This window comes from Pongo pygmaeus, chromosome 6, assembly GCF_028885625.2.
Source record: "Pongo pygmaeus isolate AG05252 chromosome 6, NHGRI_mPonPyg2-v2.0_pri, whole genome shotgun sequence".
NCBI classification, from domain to species: Eukaryota; Metazoa; Chordata; class Mammalia; order Primates; family Hominidae; genus Pongo; species Pongo pygmaeus.
The window spans coordinates 36,105,420-36,131,475 of record NC_072379.2 but is presented as its reverse complement, the minus strand read 5'-3'; the positions used below and the strand labels follow the sequence as shown (position 1 = coordinate 36,131,475).

At 45.8% G+C, this 26,056-nt stretch overlaps 1 protein-coding gene and 1 long non-coding RNA gene across 8 annotated transcripts in view; one reads left to right on the top strand and one right to left on the bottom strand.

Annotated features, from left to right (window-relative positions):
- Positions 1-26,056, bottom strand: part of DDC (dopa decarboxylase) — a 115,898-nt gene that overhangs the window by 62,612 nt on the left and 27,230 nt on the right. For 5 of the 7 annotated variants that reach the window (XM_063667314.1, XM_054495456.2, XM_054495457.2 and 2 more), the window contains exons 2-5: positions 15,507-15,735; positions 11,537-11,650; positions 9,485-9,604; positions 794-928 (exon numbers count right to left, since the gene is read on the bottom strand). In XM_063667314.1, the coding sequence (XP_063523384.1) occupies positions 794-928; positions 9,485-9,604; positions 11,537-11,650; positions 15,507-15,707 (570 nt within the window). In that variant the 5' untranslated portion in view covers positions 15,708-15,735. Of the gene's footprint in view, positions 1-793; positions 929-2,461; positions 2,563-2,849; positions 3,077-9,484; positions 9,605-11,536; positions 11,651-15,506; positions 15,736-26,056 lie in introns of those variants that run through there. The other 2 variants (XM_054495460.2, XM_054495459.2) reach the window with 2 other exon arrangements.
- Positions 3,354-15,075, top strand: LOC129040687 (uncharacterized). The gene is made up of 5 exons (XR_008503708.1): positions 3,354-3,479; positions 10,737-10,790; positions 11,453-11,767; positions 12,960-13,023; positions 13,858-15,075. It is a non-coding gene; the product is annotated as an uncharacterized LOC129040687 (long non-coding RNA).

Genomic DNA, 26,056 nt, shown 5'->3' with positions numbered 1-26,056 from the left:
GGCAGAACTGCTCTTGACTGCTCCCTCTCCCTTGCACCTTCGTGAGACCCCTTTTTTCCTGGAGTTGTTTCTGTTCCTGTTGAATCTTGCTTTTAAGTTTAAAGTATCAGGCACTAACAAGGGTAAAGTGCTGGGTCAATATTCATGAAGTTTTTCATTTGTTTGAATTCAAGAATAAGCGGCGAGACCCTGGAAAGTAGATCCCAGAGGTGGACTTAAGAAATCCTAGGCTCAAATCTGTGCCCTGCCCCCTGACTGTGGAGCCTTGGGGAGCTTGGTGGCCAAGCTTAGTAAACAGTGCCTGGAGGAAAGAAACCAGCCAGGAGGCATCACCACTGTGGCAGATCCATCCTGTCTCAGAGATTCTCAGGAAAGGCAATTCTCATGAAAGCCGGCCACCTTTTGCCCTGCAGCCCCCACTTGACCCTACCCAGGGGCCTGAGATCACAGAATAACAAAGCTGCAGTTAGGGCCCAGGACTTTGATCCCCATATCTAGTTTCTCTGCAGTGGTGCTCGGAAGGCCAGATAATCACAACGTAAGTCCGCACTGGTAGAAAAGGTGACAGAGCCAGTCACGGTGATGTCTCCACACATTTATTTCCTTCTTAACTTGATCTATCCAGTTCCCACCCAAGAATCCACCCCTTCCCTGTAGTTCAGGTCTCTATTTAGTGATACCTGAGGAACTGTTCTTAGATTTGGAAGGATGCTGTTTGGTTTGGTTTGAATTTGACATAAAACCAAACATTCAGGTCTTGAAGTCTTGGCTGATACTCCCACAATACACTCACCTGATCGGATGAGTAAGCCACCAGCTTCTCCATGATAGCGGCTTGTGTGAGCTCTGGGGACGCTGCCTGCAGCCGATGGATCACTTTGGTCCGAGCGGCCAGCAGGGCCACCAGGGTGGCTTCGCTGGCACTTCCCTAAATTCAAGAGAAGGTCCAAATGAAATCCCAAACATAGCGAAGGCAGTGGTACCTACACTATTGGAAGACATATTGTTTTGTGTCCATAGCTTTCTTAAAATGAGTCTGAAATGGCAAAATTCACTCTCCTTTGCTTAGGAGAAACCTAATATTTTTGACACCTGAGCCCACCACTTCAGCTGTTAGTATGTGTTTGCCGTTGGTGGGTCTATTTTGTGTAACAGCAGCAGCTAACATTTCTGACCACTTCCCTGCGCCAGGTATTGTGAGAGCTTCTCCTCGTGGACTGCCCCCAGCCTGGCCTAGGAGGACTGCTCCTGTCTCTATCAGAGGAGAACGGTCCAGGGCAGCAGCATGCAAGCCTGACTCTGCGTTCATATTCACTCGGACAGAGCGATTTGCATTTGTTTATAAAATAGGGGTGCATTTTCCTTGAGACTAAGAGATGCCTTAAAGGGTTTCTTTTGATTCCTAATGACACCGGCTGAATTGTGTCCCCCCAAATTCATGTGTTGAAGCCCTAACCCCCAGGACCTCAGATGTGACCATATTTGGAGATAGGCTCTTTAGAGAGGTAATTAAAAGAAAATGAGGTCACATGGCTGGGCTCTAATCCAATCTGACATGTTTCTGATAACAAGAGGAAATTTGCCTATAATCCCAGCACTTTGGGAGGCAGAGGAGGGTCGATCACTTGAGCCCCGGAGTTCGAGACCAGCCTGGGCAACATACCGAAATCCTGTCTCTATAAAAATACAAAAATTAGCCAGGCATGGTGGCGTGCCTGGTAGTGCCAGCTACTCGAGAGGCTGAGGTGGGAGGATGACTTGAGCCTGGGAGGCAGAGGTTGCAGTGAGCCACAATTACAACACTGCACTCCAGCCTGGGCGACAGAGTGAGACCCAGTCTCAAAAAAATAAATAAATAAAAAGAAGGGGAAATGTAGCCCCCAGACACGTGGGTGCACAGACGGAAGACCATGTAAGGACACAGGGAGAAGGTGGCCATCTGCAAGCCCAGTAGAGAGGCCCCAGGAGAACCAACCCTGTGGACACTTTGATTTTGGACTTGCAGCCTTCGGGACTATGAGAAAAGAAATTCTTCTTCGATCCACCCAGTCTGTGGTATTTTGTTAGGGCACCCCTGGCAAACTAATGGAGTCAGGGCCTGCTATGTTATCCCATTTAAGTTGTAAAAATAATCCCATTTTTGGGTTTTATCATCTTCAGGTGGGGAAACAGATGTGCAGAGGTTCAATAACTTGCCCCAAATCAGCAGCTAGGTAGGGCATGGTTAGGAGTGAGCCCACACCTGCGCTTTTTAGGGTGCCATGGGCCTAGAAAGGTAGGGGCGGCGAGCACCTTCACTCTTAAGTAAGTCCTAGAAGAAACCCATCTACCGACCAGTATGAAAGGACATTAGAAAGGGCAAATAAAAGAAGGTAGATTCTTGTTGACTCTGAAAAAGTTTATAACATGATAGGTTTTTACAGAGAAATATATAATAAAATAATTAAGTAGAAATGCTAACCTCTCTTCTTAACATTCGATGCTCTGTTCATTGACCCTGATTTCTCATTTTGATTTTGCCTTGACACTACTTTTACTTATTCTTTTGAGCCAACCCACTTCCTTTGGAGAGACAGTAATATTGAAAGATAAATACATTTATTCATGTTTCTGTAGCACTAATGGATGGGTTCAAATATACAGATATATGCTTCTCTTAATTCAGCATCAAAAATGGGTACTTTATTTCCTTCAGGCTATATTTTCATGAGCAATTATTTTAGACATTGTTTTAGGCCAGGTTTACAAACCTTGGCCAGAGGAGAGAGAAGGGGAGAAAACAATATTGGCTGGCAAAGCTAAATCAGCCATCCCAGGAAACCCAGGCTCCCTGAGAGCAGGCACTATACCTTACTTACGCTTCTCCTATGCACCCCATCATTCCTCTCCCTGATTTCCTCCTGTACCCCTATCTGCCCCCACACACATTTTGTTTGTCATGTCCCACCCATTCTCATTGGAAATGTAACATGAAAAGCCTAGTGGAAGGCACGGTTCCCTGTTCTCATGCTTGACAAGCAGGTGTGACTGCAGCTTCCCCGGCTAAATTCTATCCTCTGCTTGAAGCCTTGGAACACAGGTGTTCATTCTCTGAACATTCTAATGAAATGAGTCACCGTGAATCACCATGAATCACCTGAATCACCATGACAACTCATTATGGCTTTTCTCTGGGGGGGGATGGGGGAGCTTAGTTCATGTCCTAAGAGAAAATTCACCTTCTTAAGTCAACAAAACGATGTTTTAAAAGCCTGAAGGAGCAAATCGTCAGTAGCACATCTAGAACCACACCACCCTGATGCCACCAGGGTGGCCTGGTGGCCTCAAGCATGATGTCAGGTGGAGCTCTCTGCACTTTGCTGGCAGCAGATCTTAGCGGAGAGAAGCACGGGGAGGGTGACGTGTGGTACAGAGCAGGAACGATGGCTCTGCGCGCGATAGCAGCAGACAAAGGTTGCCATGGCAAGCCTGCTCGGGAGGTAGGAGGGGATGCTGGTGAGGTCTGACGCTTCCGGCTGCTGATGCCGTGAGCAGAAATGTCCTTTCGTCTTCTGTTTTTTTCAAAGCAAAAAATTGGCTTTTCTTCCACAAGAGCTTTAAAACCCAATTAAGAGACCATTTTCCCAGCCCACATTTGTCCAGCCTCACAACGACAGTTTGCCATTTGACTCAGACACCCATCACTGCGCTGACGCCCACAGCTGTGATTACAGCTCTGAGGGGATCAATAATGCAGGCTGGCTCACAGGCTGTCACCAGGCTCCTGTGCTCTTTGGGGCCTCACCAATTACAGACAATCAGCCTTGTCTGCTGGGAAGGGTGAGCTTCCGGTGGCAAACACAGATCCCATTTCTTCCTTTTATCCAGAAAAAGACTGAGTGGATTGGGCTCACAGGAAGATTGTGTTAAAGCGGGGGCTGACAGATGCCAGGAATATTCCTACCCAAATGCTAAAGACTTGTATGGTCTCTCAAAAATGAGGTTGTCTTTAATGAAATGAAAATGCAGCCCATAGTAGCATGCACATCTCTGGACACCAACCCAAGCCTATGGTCAGGGATGAGCTGGTGTAACAGTCATAACTCTGGTTGTCTTTCCTACTAGCCTTGGCTTTAATTCACTTTTGCTGCTATGCATGTTCTACTAACTTTCTGGGACTCAATATCCTCATCCATGAAAAAGATTGTCCATAATGCAATCAATCTTCATAAATATTTTGAGGATGAAGACAATAACACAAAGCACAAGACATAGGCTAAAACATAGCCAAGCTCATAATTGCTATTCAATGAAAAGTAGCTCTTATTATAATAGACACGCCTTATATTATGGGGGATTGATAAGTTTTTTTGAGGAGTATATAATTAAAGGAATCATCTGCTGAAAAAAAATTGAATATGAAATTGTTTTTGTTATAAGAAGCAATGACCTAGAAATGCTTCAATTTTTGTTTTGTTCCATTTGGATTTAGTGGGGAGCATGAATGTTAAACATGAATACAGCCAGGAGAGTCCCGGGAGGAAGGTGATCATCTTGGAAGATTGTTGCACTTCATCCTAAAGCGTGTCCTCCAAAATTTTTTTTATAAGAATGGAAAATTTGATGCAACACAGGTATCTTAGGTATTATTTACATATTTATATAGATTGTGATGCATCATAGAAAATCATGGAGTAATACTTTTTTCAAAGAATATTTAAATAGTGGGAAATGCTCACAATAAAATGATAAGGAAAGCACCATGCAGAAAATCCGTATGTGTTGTATCATTTCAATTTTGTTTGTATACATATATTCACTTGTAGATACTGAAATAACACAGGGAATATGACAAGAAAGCTCCTGTGCCTTTTCATTTTTACCACGAATGTCCAGTATCTAGGTGGAAAGGGGACAATATATTTTTTTTTTTTTGAGACAGGGTCTTACTCTGTCACCCCGACTGGAGTGCAGTGGCGTGATCTCAGCTCACCTCAACATCCACCTCCTGGGTTCAAATGATTCTCCTGCCTCAACCTCCCGAGTAGCTGGGATTACAGGCACATGCCACCACGCCTGGCTAATTTTTGTATTTTTAGTAGACATGGGATTTCACCATGTTGGCCAGGCTGGTCTTAAACTCCTGACCTCAAATGATCCACCCACCTTGGCCTCCCAAAGTGTTGGGATTACAGGCGTGAGCCACCACACCAGGTCCATAATCACATAATCATGTGGAGAAAACCATGAAAAGCTTCCTAAAATATAGAAGATGACAAAAAAGGGAAATATCAAAAGAAAGAGAGAAATCATGGAAGAGGTACCCAATCTGTGGAAAATTGAAGTCCCTGAAAAAGAGTGACGTGGCCCACAATGACTAACATACAGTAGAAGAAAAATCTCCGCACTGCACAGAGCTGAGTCTTGGATCAGCAGGGTTCACCAAATGCTAGGGAGGGTCAAAATGAGGGGAACAGGCTGGGTGCAGTGGCTCACTGCTGGGTCTGTCCTGCAGACCCTGGCCAATGGATGAAATGAGTGCTCAGACACAGGTATGCAGTGTAAGAGCAGCTAAGTGACTGCCTGGCTCTAGTGGCCAGAGAGCAGCCCCGAGAAGCTGGAGCAGCTTGCTTTTATTGAGTGCAAGCACAATGCTGAAAACCTGGAGCAAACACAACATGTAGATAGTTAACATTTATTGTTCCCCTTTCAGGGAATGTCACGTGCAAAGATGTTCCAAGGTCAGTTCCTGGACAACTTCTAACAAACAAGCTTGACCAAGATAAATTCCCCTACACTCCCTTGTACCTACTCCTTGCCCTCTGCCTCAGGGTTATAGAACAGCGGCCTTCAGCTTCTGCCCTGGAGCTTTGCAGAGCCTTCTGACCTTTCAGAAGGCCTCCTCCTTTTCCCTATAGTTTCTCCCACCACTCTGACCGATCTCCTACAGCTCACACCTGTAATCCTAGCACTTTGGGAGGCCAAGGTGGGTGGATCACCTGAGGTCAGGAGTTTGACACCAGCCTGGGCAAAATGGCAAAACCCTGTCTCTACTACAAATACAAAAATTATCCAGGCATGGTGGTGGGTGCCTGTAATCCCAGCTTCTTGGGAAGCTGAGGCAGGAGAATCGCTTGAACTCGGAGGCAGTGGTTGCAGTGAGCCGAGATCGTGCCACTGCACTCCAGCCTGGGCGACAAGAATGAGACTTCATCTAAAAACAAGACAAAATTAAAAAAAAAAAAATGAGGGGAACAAATGGAAAAGAGATGGAAAAGTAGACCTTGTCCCATGTATAAAAGTAAAAGTAAGTCGGCCACCAACATCCAGGCCTCTTGTAAAGGGTTAGACCATGCATGCCCTTGCCTGGAATCAAAACCACGCCCTCTGCAGGTGCGCAGCTGTCCCGCTGGGTCCCTGAGTGCTGCTGCCCTCTGTCCCCTGGAGAATCAGGACTGATGTCCCAGAGGCTAGAAAGCCATCTGGCCCTCACCAAGGCAAAGTGCAGCCGACAGAGCATTGGCTGGGGACCGTGTGCAGTAGCCCCCTCCCCTCACTGGAAGGGCACCTGGGACAGCCTATCCTTGCCGTGATCTTGGCCAAGGAGGCTTCTCCAGCTGCATACCCACTGACCAGAAGAAAATTGTGCTGGGACTGAAGCATGATTCATTTGCTGAATCATTGCTGAGTCATTGTTGCTGCTACGTAGAATGGTACAGTTCACAGCAACGTATTGAAGCTTTGCTTACAACACAGCTGACGTTTTCTTTTCTTTCTTTCTTTTTTTTTTTTTTGATGGAGTTTCCCTCTTGTCAACCAGGCTGGAGTACAATGGTGAGGTCTTGGCTCACTGCAACCTCTGCCTCCCAGGTTCAAGCAATTCTCCTCCCAAGTAGCTGGGATTATAGGTGCCCGCCACCACACCTGGATAATTTTTGTATTTTTAGTAGAGACAAGGTTTCACCATGTTGGCCAGGATGGTCTCAGACTCCTGACCTCAGGTGATCTGCCTGCCTTGGCCTCCCAAAGTGCTGGGATTACAGGCGTGAGCCACCGTGCCTGACATTTCATTTCCATCAGCTCCCCATTTAATATCACTTATGTCTGATGGAAAAAGAGATAACCAAAGAATGCGAAGGAGGAGTACACGGAGGGATGACTCTGAGCCTGGCCACAGGGCCTGTGGGTCATGGATAAGGCAGTCATCAGTCCCGGCATGTGGCCTATTCAGGAATCTGGGTGTCATCCAGATGAATTAGCATTCATATGTTTTGGCCCAGAGTCTAGGAATAGGCATTATAAGCAAGTTGCCTCCATGACTCTGAAGCACACTGGATGTGGTAGGCAGATTAATGCACCTTCATTCCCAGAGATTCCAGGTCTTGGTCCCCAGAATCTGTGACTGTTTCCCTTCCAGGGAAAAGGTGACTTTGCTGATGTGATTAAGTTAAGAACCTTGACTTGAGAGATTATCTCAGATTGTCTAGAAGGACCCAATCCAATCATATGTGTCCTTAAAAGTGGAGACCCTCTTTCTTATCTTATATGTGGTCACAAGGAGATGCGACCATGAAAGTGTGAAAGGAAAATAAATCTTGGGACCCCCAAATCACTAAGCCAAAGGGAAAAGCCAAGCTGGGAACCGCTTAGGCCAAACCTGCCTTCCATTCTATTCCTAAAAGAGATAGCTACTAAGATAAAAAGCTACATGCCTCCCTCACAAGGAATTTCCTTTTGGATGAAGGACAGACAGAACTCAAAGTTACCCCTCTGCCCACTGAGATAGCTGCACATCTGATGGCCTCCTTTGGAAAGGCTAATCAGAAACTCAAAAGAATGCAACCAATTGTCTCTTATCTACCTATGACCTAAAAGCCCCCTCCCTGCTTCGAATTGTCCCACCTTTCCAGACCAAACCAATGTACATCTAACATCTCACGTCCCCCTAAAATGTATACAACCAAGCTGTGCCCAATCACCTTGGGCACATGTCGTCAGGATCTCTTGAGGCTGTGTCACAGGCACGCATCCTTAACTTTGGCAAAATAAACTTTCTAAGTTGATTGAGACCCATCTCAGACATTTGGGGTTTACAAAAGAAAGGTCAGAAAGATGGGACACAGCTGGCTTTGAAAATGGAAATGGGGCTGTGAGCCAAGGAATTTTGGAAGCCTCTAGAAGTCAGAAGAGGCAAGGAAACAGATTCACCCCTGGAGCCTCCAAGGTGTCAACTTTGGTTTTAGCCCAGTAAGACCCAGGTCAGACTTCTGATGTACAGAACTGTAAGATAATCAGTTTGTCTTATTTTGAGCCACAAAATTTGTCACAACATCAATAGAAACAAATACATAAAATTATCAGTCTTGTTGCTCATTCACAGGACTGGAAGTGGGGAGACTTGCTTGCTAGTTTCGCTTGGCCACAGTGGCCACGTGCTTTGCACAAAGGTGTTCTTCAGTCTGTGCCTCACTGTTCTCATCCACTGAATGGGCCTTCACCAATTCTCAGAGCCTTGTGGAAGACAATATCTGAAAAGGAAGCCCCTTTTTCCCGAAGTTAACAATGCTTTCCTAATGAGACTATCATCTACTTGACATGAGAAAAATGATTAAGGGAGAGTACTGGGTTCAATATAGTTCATATTCCATGCTAGGAAATTTTTTTTTTTTAATGCATCAAGTCCAAGTCATCCCAGTGCCATTTGTCCTGCAACCCCAGTGGAATAGAAATTCCATCATGATTGTCTTTTGTCTATCTTGTTTCCTGGTGTAAGCTCTGACACACTGTCACTCTCAATAGATACATGTTACATGAGGAGAATGAATTCAGTTGCTGCATAGAAGCAGCAGCATCTTTAAGTAAATGATTGGTTCAAAGACAAATAACATTTATAGCCTCTGAAGCCTGGTCACAGCTGCCACTTGTGCCACCTAGTCACAGCTGCCACAGCTTCACTTCCAAGGAAGATCACAGGCTCTGAGCCACACAGAATCTATAGCTGGGAGCCATGGGGCAAGCTACCCAATGTTCTGGACCCTAGTTTCCTCTCCTGTAAAAAGGGCTATTAAAATGTTTCTTCACTTGTAAAAAGGGGTATTAAGATGCATAATGTTGTTGTGAGAATTAAATGAGTTAATGCCTGGAAAATGCTTGGGCACAGTGGCTGGCGATGGGGAACCCCACACAAACAATAGTTGCTGTAGTTGTTACTTCCACACACCTGCTGTGAGATAATGGCTGTGCTATCTACCATAGCTAGTGGCCTGGGGAACTGGGGAACTAAGTGCCCTGCCCTGGGGAAGCGAGTGAAAGACAGCACTGGGATCCTAATCCAGATCCTGCCAATCCCAAAGCCAGAATTTTCCCAAGAGCTCGGTTTTGTTTATTCTCCAGGAGAAATTTGAGGAACTAACAAGAAGCATGAGTGCCTCTTTCCCCATCTGCGGCTACAGTCCTGTGCAGAGCCCATGCATCCCAAAAGTGGCCCTCACAGCTCCCGCCTTACCTGGATCACTCCTCCCCCTTCTCCAGCTTTCTCAGCCAAAAATGCCTTTGGTAGTTCCAGCATCTTCCCGAGCCAGTCCATCATCACAGTCTCCAGCTCTGTGCATGCTGGGCTTGCCGCCTGTGGTGGGGGAAGGGAAGGGATTAACAGAGGGCCAGGCATTGCAGAATTTGGGGAGCAGCAGTAACAAGGGGATTTAACCTTCCACTAAAGCCCAGATTAAAATCACCCAATCTCAAATGTGATTCAAAGGCCTGAAGGCTGTTTGACCTAGAATCATGCAAGGAGAGCGGTTGGGAAGGAACATACAGGCCACCATAATGAACCTTACTCCACTGAGCCTCACTGCATGGGCACTGCGGGCTTGCTAGTATATTCATTTGTTCATTCACAGAAGGGTCCAAAAAGCCCACTGGTGGACTTTCCTCCATAGTCACAAATGAAGGAATGAGGAAGTGGGCGCTGGGCAGCTGTCACCCTCTGGGCATCCCGAGAAGCCATTGATCTTGTCTTTTAAACTCCCAGTGACTTTTCTCTATGAACTCTCCCCTCTCTCTGAACAGACTGGTCTTGAGCCCCATCCAAGGTGGAGGCAGATTGAGCCTCCACCTTCATAAAAGTCTCCAACATAAGGGGTCCAAGATGCTGTCGTGCCTAGATGTGCACAGCAGCATCCCGACGCGTCACCAGTAAGATCTAAATGAGAAGAGTGCATTCTCCCTTCTGGTCAGCCCCATCCTGCTGGGTTCTACCTGAGCCTGGTCAAGCCCAGCTCTACCAGGGGCCTATGCTGTCTGCTAGGGACGAGGTATCAGGCGACGCAGCCTGAGAGATAGTGAGGCACTCCCTTCAAGGCCTGAGGGCAATCAGACTGTTCCAGAATAAGCAGATAGAGATGGATGCCAAGTACCTCTGCGGGACAGAATGGATTTGGACCAGCAGAGCTAAATGAAATCTGCTGCAATATCCAGTGATAGAAAATGCTCTTTGGGAGAGGGTGTGCTCAGCCCAGGCCAGCCCTGCCCAGCAGAGAGGGAGGCCCCAGTGCCTAAAGATGAGCAGCACAGACACTGAAGAGCCCATCTGTGGGCTCTTCAGCCCTGCCTGTGGGGCCCATGATGCCTGCTCACCCGGCAGAGAAGTGCAGCCCAGAGAAGAGCAAGTGCCAGGCTGGTGAAGCAGAGGTGGCTCAGCTGGGCCCTGTGGCTCAGTGCTGCAAATTCCTAATTGACAGCTCCTTTACGCATCACAGCATGCCACATAGACCGATGCCCACAAGTCCACCTCGCTCCAAGCCACAGACAAGGTGAGTGCTCTGGACCCCGAAGGCCAAGGACAGCCCCTGGCTTTTGAGGAACTCCCCAGGGTGCAGCAGCCCTCAGACACTGGCCATCAGCAGGCAGCTCTACCTCCAAGCTCTCTGCATTTGGGAGGAAGGCATCTTTCCTGTAATCTGTGCCTGGAGCAGAGAGCCACGGGCAGAGCCAGCCCTGCCTACCGTTCTTCTGAGTAGGGACTTTTTTAGGCATTTTACCTCCAGATAGGGTGGGACTGGTGGTTTGCAGGCAGGAGCTAGGCCCTTTTCCAGAGACCCCCTGCTCCAAGGCTCTGGACACATCTGATGGGCTGGTTGGAGCCTCTCCCCGGGCAGCAGCCCTGGCGGATAACAGATGGAATGAGACAGAGGCAGTCGCGGTTTTCAAGCTTTGGAGGATATAGAAATTCTCTGAGCTGCTTGGAGAAATGCAGATTCCCAGGCTCGAGCTGCAGAAACTCTGGGCCCCAGACCATGATGTTAGTTCATACCAACTGCTTCCAACACAGCCTGTGCAGAATGGGCTTTGAGTTGTTGAGACTTTCTCTGTTCTCAATCGCTACTTCCTCAGAGGCACTCTCTCTGGGCTGAATCCTTTCTCCTCCCTGCAACAGTAGCCCGTCTGCCCACAGACAGCACCGCCATCTGCTCAGGTCCCTTGTGCATAGGTACCGTGTCCCCACCCCGGGATCCCACCACGGCCAGGACCCCCTCCCAAAGTGCATCCGGACACTCACCCAGGAGAAGCCGATGCAGCCAATGGCCCCACACAGCATGTCTGCTAGCATGGCCGGATACGAGCTGGCAGTGGGGAAGTAGGCGAAGAAGTAGGGGCTGTGCCAGTGCGTCACCTGCATGGGAGGACGGAGCAGCTGCTGAGGAGCGAGGAAAGCCAGGCCTCAAGAGAGCAGGGGACCCAGGTACCCCCATGGCCCCCAGCTGCCAGATGCAGCCAGACCCAGAGTTAGGTGAGTGCAGTTCCCCAAATGTCAGCCATCCCAGTACCTTCCTCCATTATTTCGGAGCATTTACACATCACCTTACTGTCCCTACTCCCTTTAAACCAGCTCCCTTTTTGATACTGGAATGTATTTGCTAGCTCAGAAGGAAAAGTTCTATCTCCAAAATAAAGTGGAAAATCCTTATCATTTTCCATAACAAAAGAAGTCTCAAAAAACCACACTGTGCTTCAAGTTCTTGCTCCGGTGCTCTCGTCAGTGAAGGCGCTGCCCCAAGGCTGATCTCTTTGTGCCAAAAGCTTAGAGCTTAGTTTTCCTAAAACTACTCTAAAAAATAAAGTCTCCATTAAAAAAAAAAAAAAAAAACAACCAAGATCCTGATTTTCGAGGTTTCTTTAGTCAAGCCACAAACATGCACCTGGTCTTCCTGCTGCCCCTGGCTCTTCTAGAGGAGCTGAGGCCTTCCCTCCAGCCAAGCAGCTGGATCACCCCGCAGATGTCTCGCCTCTGCTATCCCTCAGCCTGGCCACTGTCCCTTGCCATTTGCCCTGGCTAGGGGCATCCCACCTTTCTCCAGCCCGCAAGGTGAACACCTGCCACTCCCTGGGTGAGGCACAGAGGAAAAGCTCATGTGGGCCAGGGAGGAGATCCATAAGGGGTAGTGACAGCTCCATGTGGTATGCTTGGGGACAGGGGGTTCCAGGATCCAGGAGGCAAGGGTTGTGGTGGACACCCAGGCAGGGAACGTCTAGCAATGGTAACAAGGGGCCAGCCTCAAACATCTTGGAGTCTGGGAGGACAATCAGGGGAGGACAGAGAAGGAGCAGGTGTAGCCTAGTCTTTGGGTCTTTAATTTGTTCCTGCCAATGTGGTACCTGCCCTGAAGGAACAGAATAAAGTCCTAAAGCCCTCAGGACAACCCTCAGCCCCTGTGCATGGAGAAGGTATAGAAACGGCCATTCAGACCCCTCTCGGGCTGTGACCACGCACTGGTTTCTGAGAGACATTGCCCCATTCTCCGTTGTCCCCTGCTGGTGCTCCATGTCCATCCTGCCTGTGGGAATAGCATGGTGTTGGGAGCACCCTTGGACTGCAAGTCCAGCAGGAACCCTGATTTGCTGGGTTACCCCAGACAACTGACTGCACCTCTCTGTCATCCCCTCAGATAAAATGAAAGCACGTGCTCTGATGCTTCCTCCAGGTCTGGCTCAGAATCCCAGCAGCAGAGGATATGCTCTATCGGGCTTGGCTGCTCTGCTCTGAATGTGAGTATCTGCACACCATTCGTGTCAAAATCCTAACCCCCAAAGTGATGGCATTAAGAGTCAGCATCTTTGGGAGGTGATTAGGGCATGAGGGTGGGGTCCCCTTAATAAGATTAGTGCCCCCCTACAATGGGATTAGTGCCCTCATAAGAAAAGGCAGAGAGCTGGCTACCTCTTGGTTATGTGAGTACACACTGGGAAGACGGCTGTCTGTAAACCAGGAAGAGAGCCCTCACCTGAACCTAATATCTTGATCTCAGATTTCCTGTCTCTAGAACTGTGAGAAATCAACGTTGTTTAAGCCCCCAGTCTACGTCCTTTGATATAGCAGTCCAAGCTAAGATATCTGTAAGATATCTCTTACAATCTGGGAAGAGATGCAAACATTTATTTCTCAATAGCACTCATCGTTAAATATATGTTGTCTAAGATGTAGCATGAGCGATCCCCCCGATTGTGAAGGCAGCCAACTGAGAGAGCCCACCAAGAACTAGGAGTGTTCAGTAAGGTTTATTTAACAACCACGGCCACCCCAAGTCTGCCAGGGCTTGGGGAGTGGTGGAGAGAGGGAGCTAGCACAGTCTAGGCTTGGGGGCTCAGGTGCGGGAGGTTGGTGATGAGGCTGAGAGGCCGAGAGGAGCTGCACAGGCTGTGATGCCTTCAGCACAGCAGGTCCAGGCCCACGACACAGTTAGGGGCTGAAAAAATGCTTAAATTTCTTCTGTAATCAGGAGGAAAAAACAGTGAACTTTCAGGTTGAAGAAAAAAAATCGATGTTAATATATTCATCTTTATGCCAATGCATTTGTAAAGCATAATTTTCCATATTTCTAGGGAGGACGGAGCCGATAAAGACAAAGCGCCCGGGGCCCAGGAGAGTAAGAGCAGCCCTGCGGCTGACTAGCCCCTCAGCACCTGGAGGGCCCATGTGCCTTTGTCTCTCTCCCCTTCCTGTGGTTTCTGGGCTGGAAAAGGACAGAAGCGATTCTTGATTAGGTACAGATGTGTGCTCTTTTGCTTCACTCTCCGCTGATATTCACAGCAACTTTTGAGATGGCTGGGCCTGCACTTGCTCCGCTCACGGCTCGAGAGCTCACCTGGTTTCCTGTGATCACACAGCCAGCAGCTCGTGGGCTGCAGCTCCCACCCAGGGACCCTGCCCAACGCCTGTGCATTTCCCAGCTCAGCTCTGCGCAGTGAATACCCCCATAGAAGGAAGCAGAAAGACTTCAAATCCTCCCTCAGTCTCCTGTACTCCCCACTGCCTGACATTTAGCCACACCTCTCCTGAAGCGTTTTATGCTGAACAGCTTAGTGTATTTGCACAATTTCTAGCAAGAACCTGAATCCCGTTCTTTGCTCAAAGCATAAATGCCAAGTGAGAATCCCCTGGAAGAAGAAATGTGAGCAGTGTGGTGAGAGAGGCGCTCAGCTACTGAGAAACCGGTCCCTGAGGTCCAGGGCCTGAAGCCTAGCCTCAACCCATGATCAGTGGCCTGTAACCTTGGCTGACCTTATGCCTTCCCAAGGTCTTGGCATTCTGTCTGGATTGAGGGAGTGGGTCTTGATGGTCCCGGACCCCTCTTCTATGAAAATCATATGTCGTTGCTCATAGGCCTTACAACCACAGACGTGCTGGGTCGTGGCAGCGATCAACCAGTGGAGCCCACGGAGATTTTCCCTGCCTGGACTCTGCACATTGTTGCATGGAAGGGCAGGTTTGGCTACCCTCATAAACATTCCTGATCTAGAAATTGGCCGGGCTGCAACTCCCACCCGGACCCTGACTAGGCCAGAGCCACTTTAACCAACAGGCTTTTAGGTGAACTCCTTGGCAGAGAAGATCTACCGTGGAAGCGTAAAGCTGAAGGGAAGTTTCTCTGAGCTCCAACTCTGCTGCCCTGTGAGTGAGTATCGGAGACAGCAGCCAGTCCCGTTGATTTCTGCCCTCTGTGTACCCCAGGCCTACTGGCTTCAGAGAAAGAGGGCTGCCTTGGTGGGCAGTACCACGCTGCCCACTCTCAAATAAACTAAATAAAACGTTTCTTCCACATATGCTAATTCCCTATTGCTAAACCCAAGGATGGTGGAAGTATGCTTTATTTGGGGCAATTGACTTATTTGAAAGCAGCCACCAGTGTCTTGCTTCCTAATGTATAAGAGGACATGCTCTATGTACCGAGTGTCTCCGGGCAGGGACTGAGTCTCAGGGGACCTGGGGGAAAGAGCCTCACGCCCTTGGAGCCCACAGAATTTGGATTTTAATCCTGACTTCACCGTGTACTAGCTGTGTGACCTGAGGTGGACCACCTAACCTCTCTGAACCTCAGTTTCCTCAGTTGTAAAATAGAAATGACAAAAGTTTCTCTCCAACCTGACTGCCATAGCGATTCCTTGAAACAACGCATGTGAATTGCTCAGAGCCCAGTAGGTGCTATGTGAGTTCTAGCCCTCCTGTTTTCTGACCTTGGATACACACTTACCCCAGGCATGATTATCTTCTCAACGTCATTGATGATGTCCTCAAACGTGTCTGGCTCCTGAGGGGCAGTGGCAGGGATCAGCGGCCGCAGGTACCCGGGCTCCACGTCAGGGTAGACCTGGCGTCCCTCAATGCCTTCCATGTAGTTGGCCACGTAATCCACCATCTCCTTCCCTCTCCTTCGGAATTCACTTGTGTTCATGGTGTCTGGGCTCTGTCAGAGGTGAAAACTGCAGAAAGAAAATGATTCAGTGAGCAAAGTTTGCAACCTCTGAACTGGAAGGCAGGGATACCAAGCAAGCCATGGGTAGGGCCACCTGGGCAGTGACTGCATACCCTGGAGGCCACTTGGATCCCAAGTAAGGGGCGCTTTCCCTCCATGTCTGTAGGAGGTAGAAATGGCACTGGATTTGGAACTGAGGCAAAAGCTGCTTCTCCTCTTCACCAGCTATTCAACTGGGAACAACACAATGTCGCTTTATTTCAATAGACTAGAAGCACACTTTTATTTTCATGATCGATTCCAACTTTAAAGACAAACACTGGTCCAAGTCCTGCCTCTGCCCTTACCTGCCTTTGAAAGAGACAAGCTTGCCCCTTAGAGCCCCTCTCCTCATCTAGGAAATGAAGACTGCGATGCTGACCTCTCAGGAGGGCATGAAGGCACAGTCACACAATGCACACAAGCCTCAGCTCAGAGCCTGGGGCAGCACACCCTCTCAAAGTTAGTCTTCTTCCCTCCTCTTGATTCTGTCACAGATGGAACTGCACCTTTATGCACCATCTGTTTTTTAAAACTAACGCTCTCCTCCCTCCTTGCATAAGTAATATGCAGGCAATTCTCATTATTGCTGGTAGCTGTGTTCTATGTACAACAGTTGCCATGGCCATAAACTCTGAATTAGTGAATACTGAACCATTTCTTCTAGGGGAAATACAATTTCCTGAAGAGTGATCCCAACATTTTTGTCAACAAATCAATACATAAACTTTTCATGTGTTTTTAAGAGACACTTTATTTAATATATATTGATTCATTAACATTGGACTCACAGCCAACAGCACTGTAACTCCTGTCTGGGGAAGCTTCTCTAACACATGTATTTTCTCCATAAGGCACATCTTGTGCATAAGATGGCTAGAAAGCACTTCTGCACCACATTTGGGGGTCATTTTAAACAGCAAAATCACCAAGAAGAAAAACATAAAAATGTGAAGGATGTGGCACTGAATAGACAGAGAGAAGGACACATGTTTACATTATGAGAGCTGAAGCAAGAAGGCAGTGTGTCCCTTTGTTCAGCCTCAGCTGGGAACATACGCATCGGACAAGCACATTCTCCACTACGCTACACATATGTATGTCCCTGAATGGTCTCAAAAGCACCATGAGTATTGATATTTATTGACATTGAGGGTTACAAATGAATTTTAGCAAGTAGGAGAATTTGCATATGTGGAATATGTGAATAAGAATCAATTGTATTTTCAAAACAGGACAGTGAACAACACAAAGAAAAAGATAAGCCTAGAATCCCACCACCCAAAATTCTGGCACGTGTCTTTCTAGAATTTTTATTTTACTTTATTTTATGTATTTATTTTTTTGAGACGGAGTTTTGCTCTTGTCGCCCAGGCTAAAGTGCAATGGCACGATCTCAGCTCACTGCAACCTCTGCCTCCTGGGTTCAAGTGATTCTCCTGCCTCAGCCTCCTGAGTAGCTGGGATTATAAGCACCCACCACCATGCCCAGCTAATTTTTGTATTTTTAGTAGAGGCAGGGTTTCACCACGTTGGCCAGGCTGGTCTCAAACTCCTGACCTCTGGTGATCCACCAGCCTCGGCTTCTCAAAGTGCTGGGATTACAGGCATGAGCCACGGCTACCAGCCTCTAGAATATTTTCTATTTATGAGAGACAATTGCATGCTAGGGATGGACTCACAGCCAACAGCACTGTAACTCCTGTCTGGGGAAGCTTCTCTAACACAGGTATTTTCTCCATAAGGCACGTCTTATGCATAGGATGGCACAAGGAAAATGCATAGGGATGCATTTTCAAATCTTTTTCATACTCCAAAGTTTTGTAGATGAGGAAATGGAAGCTCAGAGAGGCAATGTGACATGCCCAAGATCACATGACCAGTAATTGCAGAAATAGGATTCAAATTTATAGCTGGCTCCAGGACAAATTTAAGACAAATTTTCTCATGAGAGTTAAGTGCTTAGGAATACTCTAAATTCAATGTTATTAGCAATGGTGATGACCTTAATATCAGCTTCCAGCACTTCTCTATTTTCCCCATTGTCCATGCTGGGATTTTTAAAAATTTTTGTGAGGTTAAAGGTGGTAAAGAAAAATTGTTCACTAGACACTTGTTAAAAGTGACAAGACAGATTTTACTCAAGACCACTGCAATAGCGATAGAATGTTGCAAAAGGGGAGGGACTGAACTCAATTCCAAAAATAACAGGGGCACACAGGGACTTACAGCCAACGGGCAGGTGAGAGGGTCCGTGGGTGGAAAATTACTACGAGGAACTTGGGTAAGTATCAAGGGTGGAGGGGAAAAAGGAACTCTGGATTAGATACCAAAAGTGGAAGCACATGAGCCTGATTGGACATCAAAGGTGTGCTCAGAAGGCCAAGGAGGAGACTTGGCTAAGCTCTTCCCTCTTGGGCCAGAGAAGCTTGGCTGATGTTTGGTCAAGGTACTTTGACAAAGGTAAACCTGCTTGAATGTGCTTTTCCTTCCATTGGCATTCTCTCTAACATTTTTACTTCCGTGTTCTCTGTTAAATGAACAGTTACAGCAGTTTTTATGTTATTTCAAGGCTTATTAGATCCAGCCCCCATGTTAAAGCTATTGTTTGACGATGCATTTCTCAGCTAGTGAGTGCTTGAGTGGCAGTGATTGAGACGTAAGATTAGACTCTAAATTATAGCAACAGCAAATGCCAAACTAACAAGCATGAGAACAACCACAATGACTGTCTGAAGTTCTGTCGCACCTTTGTGCTTCTTAAACCAACGACCAAGGAGTGTCCTGTTCACCAGCAAAACATCATGGCCATGTGCTAAAGCAGCCAGCTTACAATTCCTTGGGGCCTGCAGGCTTTGAAATTAGTTTTTAGTTCGAAGTGACTGTTTTTTTTTTTTTTATTTTGCACATACAGTGAAACTTGGTTTTCACCTCAAGTGGAAGTATTTCAAATTAATATGACTCAAATTTTTAACTCAAATAGTATCACACTGCAGATCTTTTTGCTAGCCTGTTTTTCTTTACTAATTTCTCAGTATATTTCTCATGTTGATAAATACTTTTCTTTTTTTTTTTTCTTTTTTTCTTTTTTTTTTTTTTTTTGAGACGGAGTCTTGCTCTGTCACCCAGGATACAGTGAGGTGGTGCGATCTTGGCTCACGGCAACCTCTGCCTCCCAGGTTCAAGTGATTCTCCTGCCTCAGCCTCCTGAGTGGCTGGGACTACAGGGCATGGTGGCACACACCTGGCTAATTTTTTTTTGTATTTTTAGTAGAGACAGGGTTTCGCCATGTTGGTCAGGCTGGTCTTGAACTCCTGATCTCAAGTGTTCTGCCTGCCTCGGCCTTCCAAAGTGCTGGGATTACAGGCATGAGCCACCGCACCTGCCTGATAAATACTTTTCTATTGTGTGATTTCTCACAAGTATTTCACAATGTGAATGTGCCATTTCACAACATGTACCTCATTGCTGAGCATTTATATTATTTCCAATTTTCACCCACATAGTGGGAAGCATTGGTGTATCCCAGTGGCCAACACTCCAAGACCGAGAGCCAAAGAAAGGACTGCGAGTCACACCCTGATTCTATGTATTAGCTATCGTAATTGCATGTATTAGCTATTATAATAGCATGTATTAGCTGTACAACCCAGCGTAAATTGCTGCCATGCTAAACCTCATTTTCTTTAACTGGCAACAAAAATCATGACAATAATAGTATAGGTACACCCTGTTTTATTACATTTTTTACAAATAGAAGGTTTGTGACAACCCTGAATCCAGCAAGTCTATAGGCACAATGTTTCCAAAAGCATGTGCTCACTCAATGACTCTGTGTTACATTTCAGAAACTTTTGTAATATTTCAGACCATTTCATTATTATTAATCTGTTATGTGATCTATGGTCAGCAATCTTTGATGTTACTATTGTAATTGTTTTGGGACAGCATGGACCATACCCACATGATGGTCAACTTAATAAATTTGTGTCTGACTGAACCACTGACCCATTATTCACCTGTCTTTTTTCCTTTCTTTGGGCCTCCCTGTTCTCTGAGATGTGACAATATTGAAATTAGGTCAATTAGTAACCCTGCAATGGCCTCTAAGTATTCAAGTGACAGGAAGAGTAGGTAGTATGTCTCTCACTTTAAATCAAAAGCTAGAAATGATTCAGCTGAGTGAGGAAGGCATGTCAAAAGTTGAGCCAGGTCAAAAGTGAAGCCAAACAGTTATCCAGGCTGTGAAAGCAAAGGAAAAGTTATTGAAGGAAATTAGAAGTATAACTCCAGTGAGCACAAGAATGCTAAGCAAAATAGCCTTATTTCTGATACGGAGAATGTTTTAGTGGTCTGAATTGAAGATCAAACAAGCCACAACATTTCCTTCAGCCAAAGCCCAATCCAGAGTAAGGTCTTAACTGTCTTCAATTCTATGAAGACTGAGAGAGGTGAGAAAGTTGCAGAATAAATGTCTGAAGTTAGCAGAGTTTTGTTCATGAGGTTTACGGAAAGAAGCTGTCTCCATTACATAAAAGTGCAAGGTGAAACAGCAAGAGCCAGTGGAGAAGCTGCAGCAAGTTATCCAGAAGATCCAGCAAAGATAATCCATGAAGGTGGCTACGGTAAACCATAGATTTTCAATGTAGACTTCATAGCCTTCTATTGGAACAAGATGCCCTCTAGGGCTTTCATAGCCAGAGAGGAGAAGTCAATGCCTGGCTTCAAAACTTCAAAGCACAGGCTGACTCTCAAAGAGGGTAACACAGCTGGTGACTTTAAGTTGCAGCCTATGCTTACTTATTATTCTGAAAATCCTAGGGCCCTTAAAAACTATACCAAATCTACTCTTCCTGTGCTTTATAAATGGAACAACAAAGCCTGGATGACAGCACATCTGTTTACAGTATGGTTTACTGAATATTTGAAGACTATTGTTGAGAGATACTTCTCAGAAAGAGAGATTTCTTTCAAAAATATTACTGCTCATTGACAATGCACCTGGTCACTCAAGAGCGAGATGTACAAGGAGATTAATGTTTTCATTCCTGCTAACTCAACATCCATTCTACAGTCCATTGATCAAAGAGTAATTTAGACTTTCAAGTCTTATTAAGAAATGCATTTCATAAGGCTACATCTGCCATAGATAGTCTTTCATCTGATGAACTTCAGCAAAGTAAATTGAAAACCTTTTGGAAAGAATTTACTATTCTAGATGCCATTAAGAACATTTGTGGGCCGGGCGCAGTGGCTCACGCCTGTAATCCCAGCACTTTGGGAGGCCGAGGTGGGTGGATCACGAGGTCAGGAGATCGAGACGATACTGGCTAGCATGGTGAAACCCCGTCTTTACTAAAAATACAAAAAAAATTAGCCGGGTGTGGTGGCGGGTGCCTGTAGTCCCAGCTACTCGGGAGGCTGAGGCAAGAGAATGGCATGAACCTGGGAGGTGGAGCTTGCAGCAGTGAGCCAAGATCGCACCACTTTACTCCAGCCTGGGCGACAGAGCGAGACTCTGTCTCAAAAAAAAAAAAAAAAAGAACATTTGTGATTCATGGAAAGAGGTCACAATATCAACATTAACAGGAGTTGGAAGAAGTTGATTCCAATCCTCACAGATGACTTCAAGGTTCAAAATTTCAGTGGAAGAAGTCACTGCAGACATGGTGGAAATAGAGAACTAGAATTTTAAATGGAGCTGGAAGATATGACTGAATTGCTGCAATCTCATGATAAAATTGTACAGATTAGTTGCTTCTCGTGGATGAGCAAAGACATCTTGAGATAGAGTGTATTCTTGTTGAAGAGGCTGTGAGTATTGTTGAAACAACAGCAAATGATTTTGAATATTACATAAACTGAGTTGCTAAAGCAGCAGCAAGATTTAAGAGAACTGACTCCAATTTTGAAAGAAGTTCTACTGGGGGTAAAATGCTATCAAACAGCATCACATGCTACAGAGGCATCCTTCATGAAAGGAAGAGTTGATCAATGCAGCAAACTTCATTGTTACTTTGTTTTAAGGAATTGCCACAGCTACCTTAACTTTCAGGTACCACCACCCTGACAAGTCAGCAGCCATCAACATGGAGGCAAGACCCTCCACCAGCAAAAAGATTATGTTTGCTGAAGGATCAGATGATCGTTAGCATTTTTAGCAATAAATTATTTTTAAATTAACGTATATACTTTTTATATATAACGTTATTGCACACTTAATAGACTACAGTATAGTGTAAACAGAACTTTTGTATGCACTGGAGAGAAAAAATTCATGCGACTCTCTTTATGGTGGTCACCTGGAACTGAATTTGCAATATTTCTGAGCTGTGAACACTGAAAATTTGAGACAGGTCTCAGTTAATTTAGAAAGTTTATTTTGCCAAGGTTGAGGACACACCCGTGACACAGCCTCAGGAAGTCCTGATGACATGTGCCCAAGCTTGGTTTTATGCATTTTAGGGAGACATGAGACATCAATCAATTTGTAAGAAGTACATTAGTTCCATCCAGAAAGGCGAGACAGTGCAAAGCAAGGCCCTCCCGCTGCGGGCTTCCAGGTCATGGTAGGTGAGAGACAGATAGTTGCATTCTTTTGAGTTTCTGATAAGTCTTTCCAAAGAAGGCAATCAAAATATGCATCTATCTCTGTGAGCAAAGGGATGACTTGAATAGAATGGGAGACAGATTTTTCCTGAGTGGTTGCCAGCTTGAAAGGGCCTAAGATATTTTCCTTTCACAAGAGGTATTCCTGTAATACCTTGAAGAATTTTGTGTAACAACTAAATAAATAAATGGTAACAAATTAGCACTCAATAAATGTCAGCTATTAGATTTTCTAAATAATCCTAAAATGTGCAACCTCTTGTTTGCATTTCTATACACTTTCTTTTGCATTAAAAACTTATAAAAAGGAGAACACTTATTTTATAATTTATTTAGAACAAATTATTCTAGAGATAAATATTTTTAGTGTCTTGAAAATATATTGCCAAATTTTCCCCTAAAACATCTTTTTTTTTTTTTTTTTTTTTAACCAAATTACTCTCCCAATAGGGAGTGTATAAGAATGCTTATTTTACCATACAATCACTGGGCTTGAATATTCATTTTAAGTTTAACCAGCCTTATAAGCATTTAATGATTCCGTTGTACCTTTTTTTTTTTTTTTTTTTTTTTGAGACAGGGCCTCACTCTATCGCCTAGGCTGGAGTGCAGTTGTGTGATCTGGGCTCACTGCAATCTCTGCCTCCCAGGTTCAAGCAATTCTCCCGCCTTGACCTCCTGAGTAGGTGGGATTACAGGCGCGTGCCACCATGCCCGGCTATTTTTTTGTATTTTTAGTAGAGACAGGGTTTCATCGTGTTGGCCAGGCTGGTCTCTAACTCCTGACCTCAAGTGATCCACCCACCTCAGCCTCCCAAAATGCTAGGACTCAGCCTCCCAAAATGCTAGGACTCAGCCTCCCAAAATGCTAGGATTACAGGCATGAGCCACCGCGCCCAGCCCCATTGTACTTTGATTAATGAAACTGAATAGCTTTTTCGTGTGTTTCTTTGCCATTTGGATTACTTTTTTAATGAATTTCTTGCTCACTGCATTCTTTTCCACTAGGGTGTTAGATATTTCTTATTTAATTGTGAGAGTTCTAATATACTAATAATTCTACTCTTATGTCTGTTAAATGTTTTGCAGGCATTTTTCTCATTTTTGTTGGACCCAATTTGCTTATAATTCTATTCTGACCTATGAGAATGTCAATTTTTATGTACTGAAATTTCATAATCTTTTCTTCAGGACTTGTACCTGGTGCGTGACTATTAGCAATGACTTTTGAAGCAAATATTCTAGCTATATCTATTTGCCCTCCTGGGGGGCCGCACATGTGAGGCAGCAAGCTGAAGACTCAGAAGGGGTAGCTGGGCAAGGTTCAGAAAGACGCTTAGCTTCTGGGGGTATCAACTTTAAGTCACAGCACCAGGCCAAAGCATGTGGCTCTGGAATAAACAAACACAACAAGCAGACACATACCACATACACCAAAAGAAATATTCCTAGTCAAAGTGTAAAATAAGACCTGGTTCTTATATTTTAAATTATTCTCTGTTATTTATTCACAGATTATTTCCCACAAAGACCTTTTTAGAAGGCTCTTAGCATGAAGCCACAGAGAATCTTCTGCTCATTTGCAGCTGTTTGATATTTTATGCCCCCAAGCTGTGTAAATATTAGCTGGAAGACTTAGCCTATGATAAAGGCTGCGGCTTATGCCTCTCCAGGCCCTTGAAACAGCTTCTGTTGACATAATCTGCCCAGTGTTCCAGCAGCTGCACACGACACTATTCTCCACACTATTCTCTACCCCACACTATTCTCCATGCTGCACTATTCTCCATGCAGCCCCTGTGGTGCATTGCCTGTGCACAGTGATCCGGCTGCCTCCCTGGACTTCTGGCTCAATGTCTTTTTGCATCAGCAACAGTCAGAGCTCATCTCCAGCCCCACATGCTTCAAGAAGAGATGGACTCCCCTGAACTCCCTCAGACCTCCTGATTGACATGTGGGGTTATTTTGTTGTAACGCAACATTTCAGTAATACCCTTTGCTAATGATGGGCTTCTCCAAGCAGGGTCCTCAACTTATTTATTTTTGCATTCTCAGGACCAGTCACAGGCCCTGGACAACAGAGAGCACTGTAGGTATTTGCTGAATGATGAATGAATGAATGATATTTGGTCCTCCAGACATTTTGTTTCTGTAATATATCCTATTGGACTCTACCCTCTACCTTTGAGACAATTCAAATCACCAGCCCCTCACATATTTGCCACAAGGAAGAGTCACAGGAGACACTATGGCTCAGGAGCCACAGCCCCTCCCACCATTGAGTCCTGACCACTTCCACCTGTGCCATACCCTGTCTCAGTCCCTGCCCAGCATCTAGCCCTCCATGCTCAGCACTTGACTAAGTGTCCCTCAGTCTGGGCACCGCAATTTCACTCTTAGGACTTCTCTGCCACAGCCACTGAAGAGAACCCAGCCCAGACCCCTAGCACCACGGGCAAGCCCATCCACGCCACTGTGCACGTGAGGTAGTGGATTCCTCACAAGCCCGGAGTGGGGATGGCAACCATGCGCTGTGGATCTGTCCATGGTACTGCCTGTTCATGCATGCAAGACATGATTTTGCTGCAAACACCGGGACACTGGAGAATTTGTTCAGCCTCTCTTGACTTTCCTTTTCCACCCTGATGAAAAGAATAGGGTTGACATTTTTTACACTATTCCAGAAAAAAAGAGCCATAGTTACGTCTCAGAAAATGTAAGCTTTTGGGACTGAGGCCCTGGCTCACTATCACCCTCAAGCATATACTTATAAATCCAGGCACAAAACTAATTTGGCTGATTTCCCCCTGGATTAACTGCTTTCTTTTTTTCTTTTCTTTTCTTTTTTTTCTTTTTTTTTTTTTTTTTTTTTTTTGAGATGGAGTCTTGCTCTGTTGCCCAGGCTGGAATGCAGTGGCATGATCTTGGCTCACTACAACCTCCGCCTCCCAGGTTCAAGCGATTCTCCTGCCTTAGCCTCCTGATAGGTGGGACTACAGGTGTGTGTCACCACACCCGACTAATTTTTGTATTTTTAGGAGAGATGGGGTTTTACCATATTGGTCAGGATGGTCTTGAACTCCTGACCTTGTGATCCGCCCGCCTTGGCCTCCCAAAGTGCTGGGATTACAGGTGTGAACCACCGTACCCAGCCTGACTGGTTTCTTGATGGACATTTTCTCTGTGGGTTCAAAGACCATAAAAATGTCCAGTGGGAGAAATGCTTCCAAGCGAGACCATAAAGAAGTTTCTAGCCATGAGAGCTTTTTAATAACAGGAGAATGGCTATCTGATAAACTTGCCTCAAAAAAAGATCCTCTAAGTTATTTTTTTAACCCTTAAGACTCTGGTTAAACAACAGGCCACTAAGAAGCTTTACATGAGCATTTTTGTCAGTGGCCAAGAGGCACGTGAATAATCTAAATCCGCTCACAAGTGGCCTCCAGCTATACCACCAAGTGTCAGGCAGACCCGAGGTCAAGAGTCACTGCTTTCAGTTACTCTGTTACCTTTAACCTCCACCCCTTTCTAAGGCTCCTTCTCAGCCTCTGTGAAAGCAAGAATGCATGCAAATACCTCCCTCCAGTGCTGCTGGGAAGATGAATGAGATGACGGGGTGAGAGCCTGCTGCAGTCAGTGTTCAGTAAAACATTTTCATTAATAATAGGGCAACTGTGGG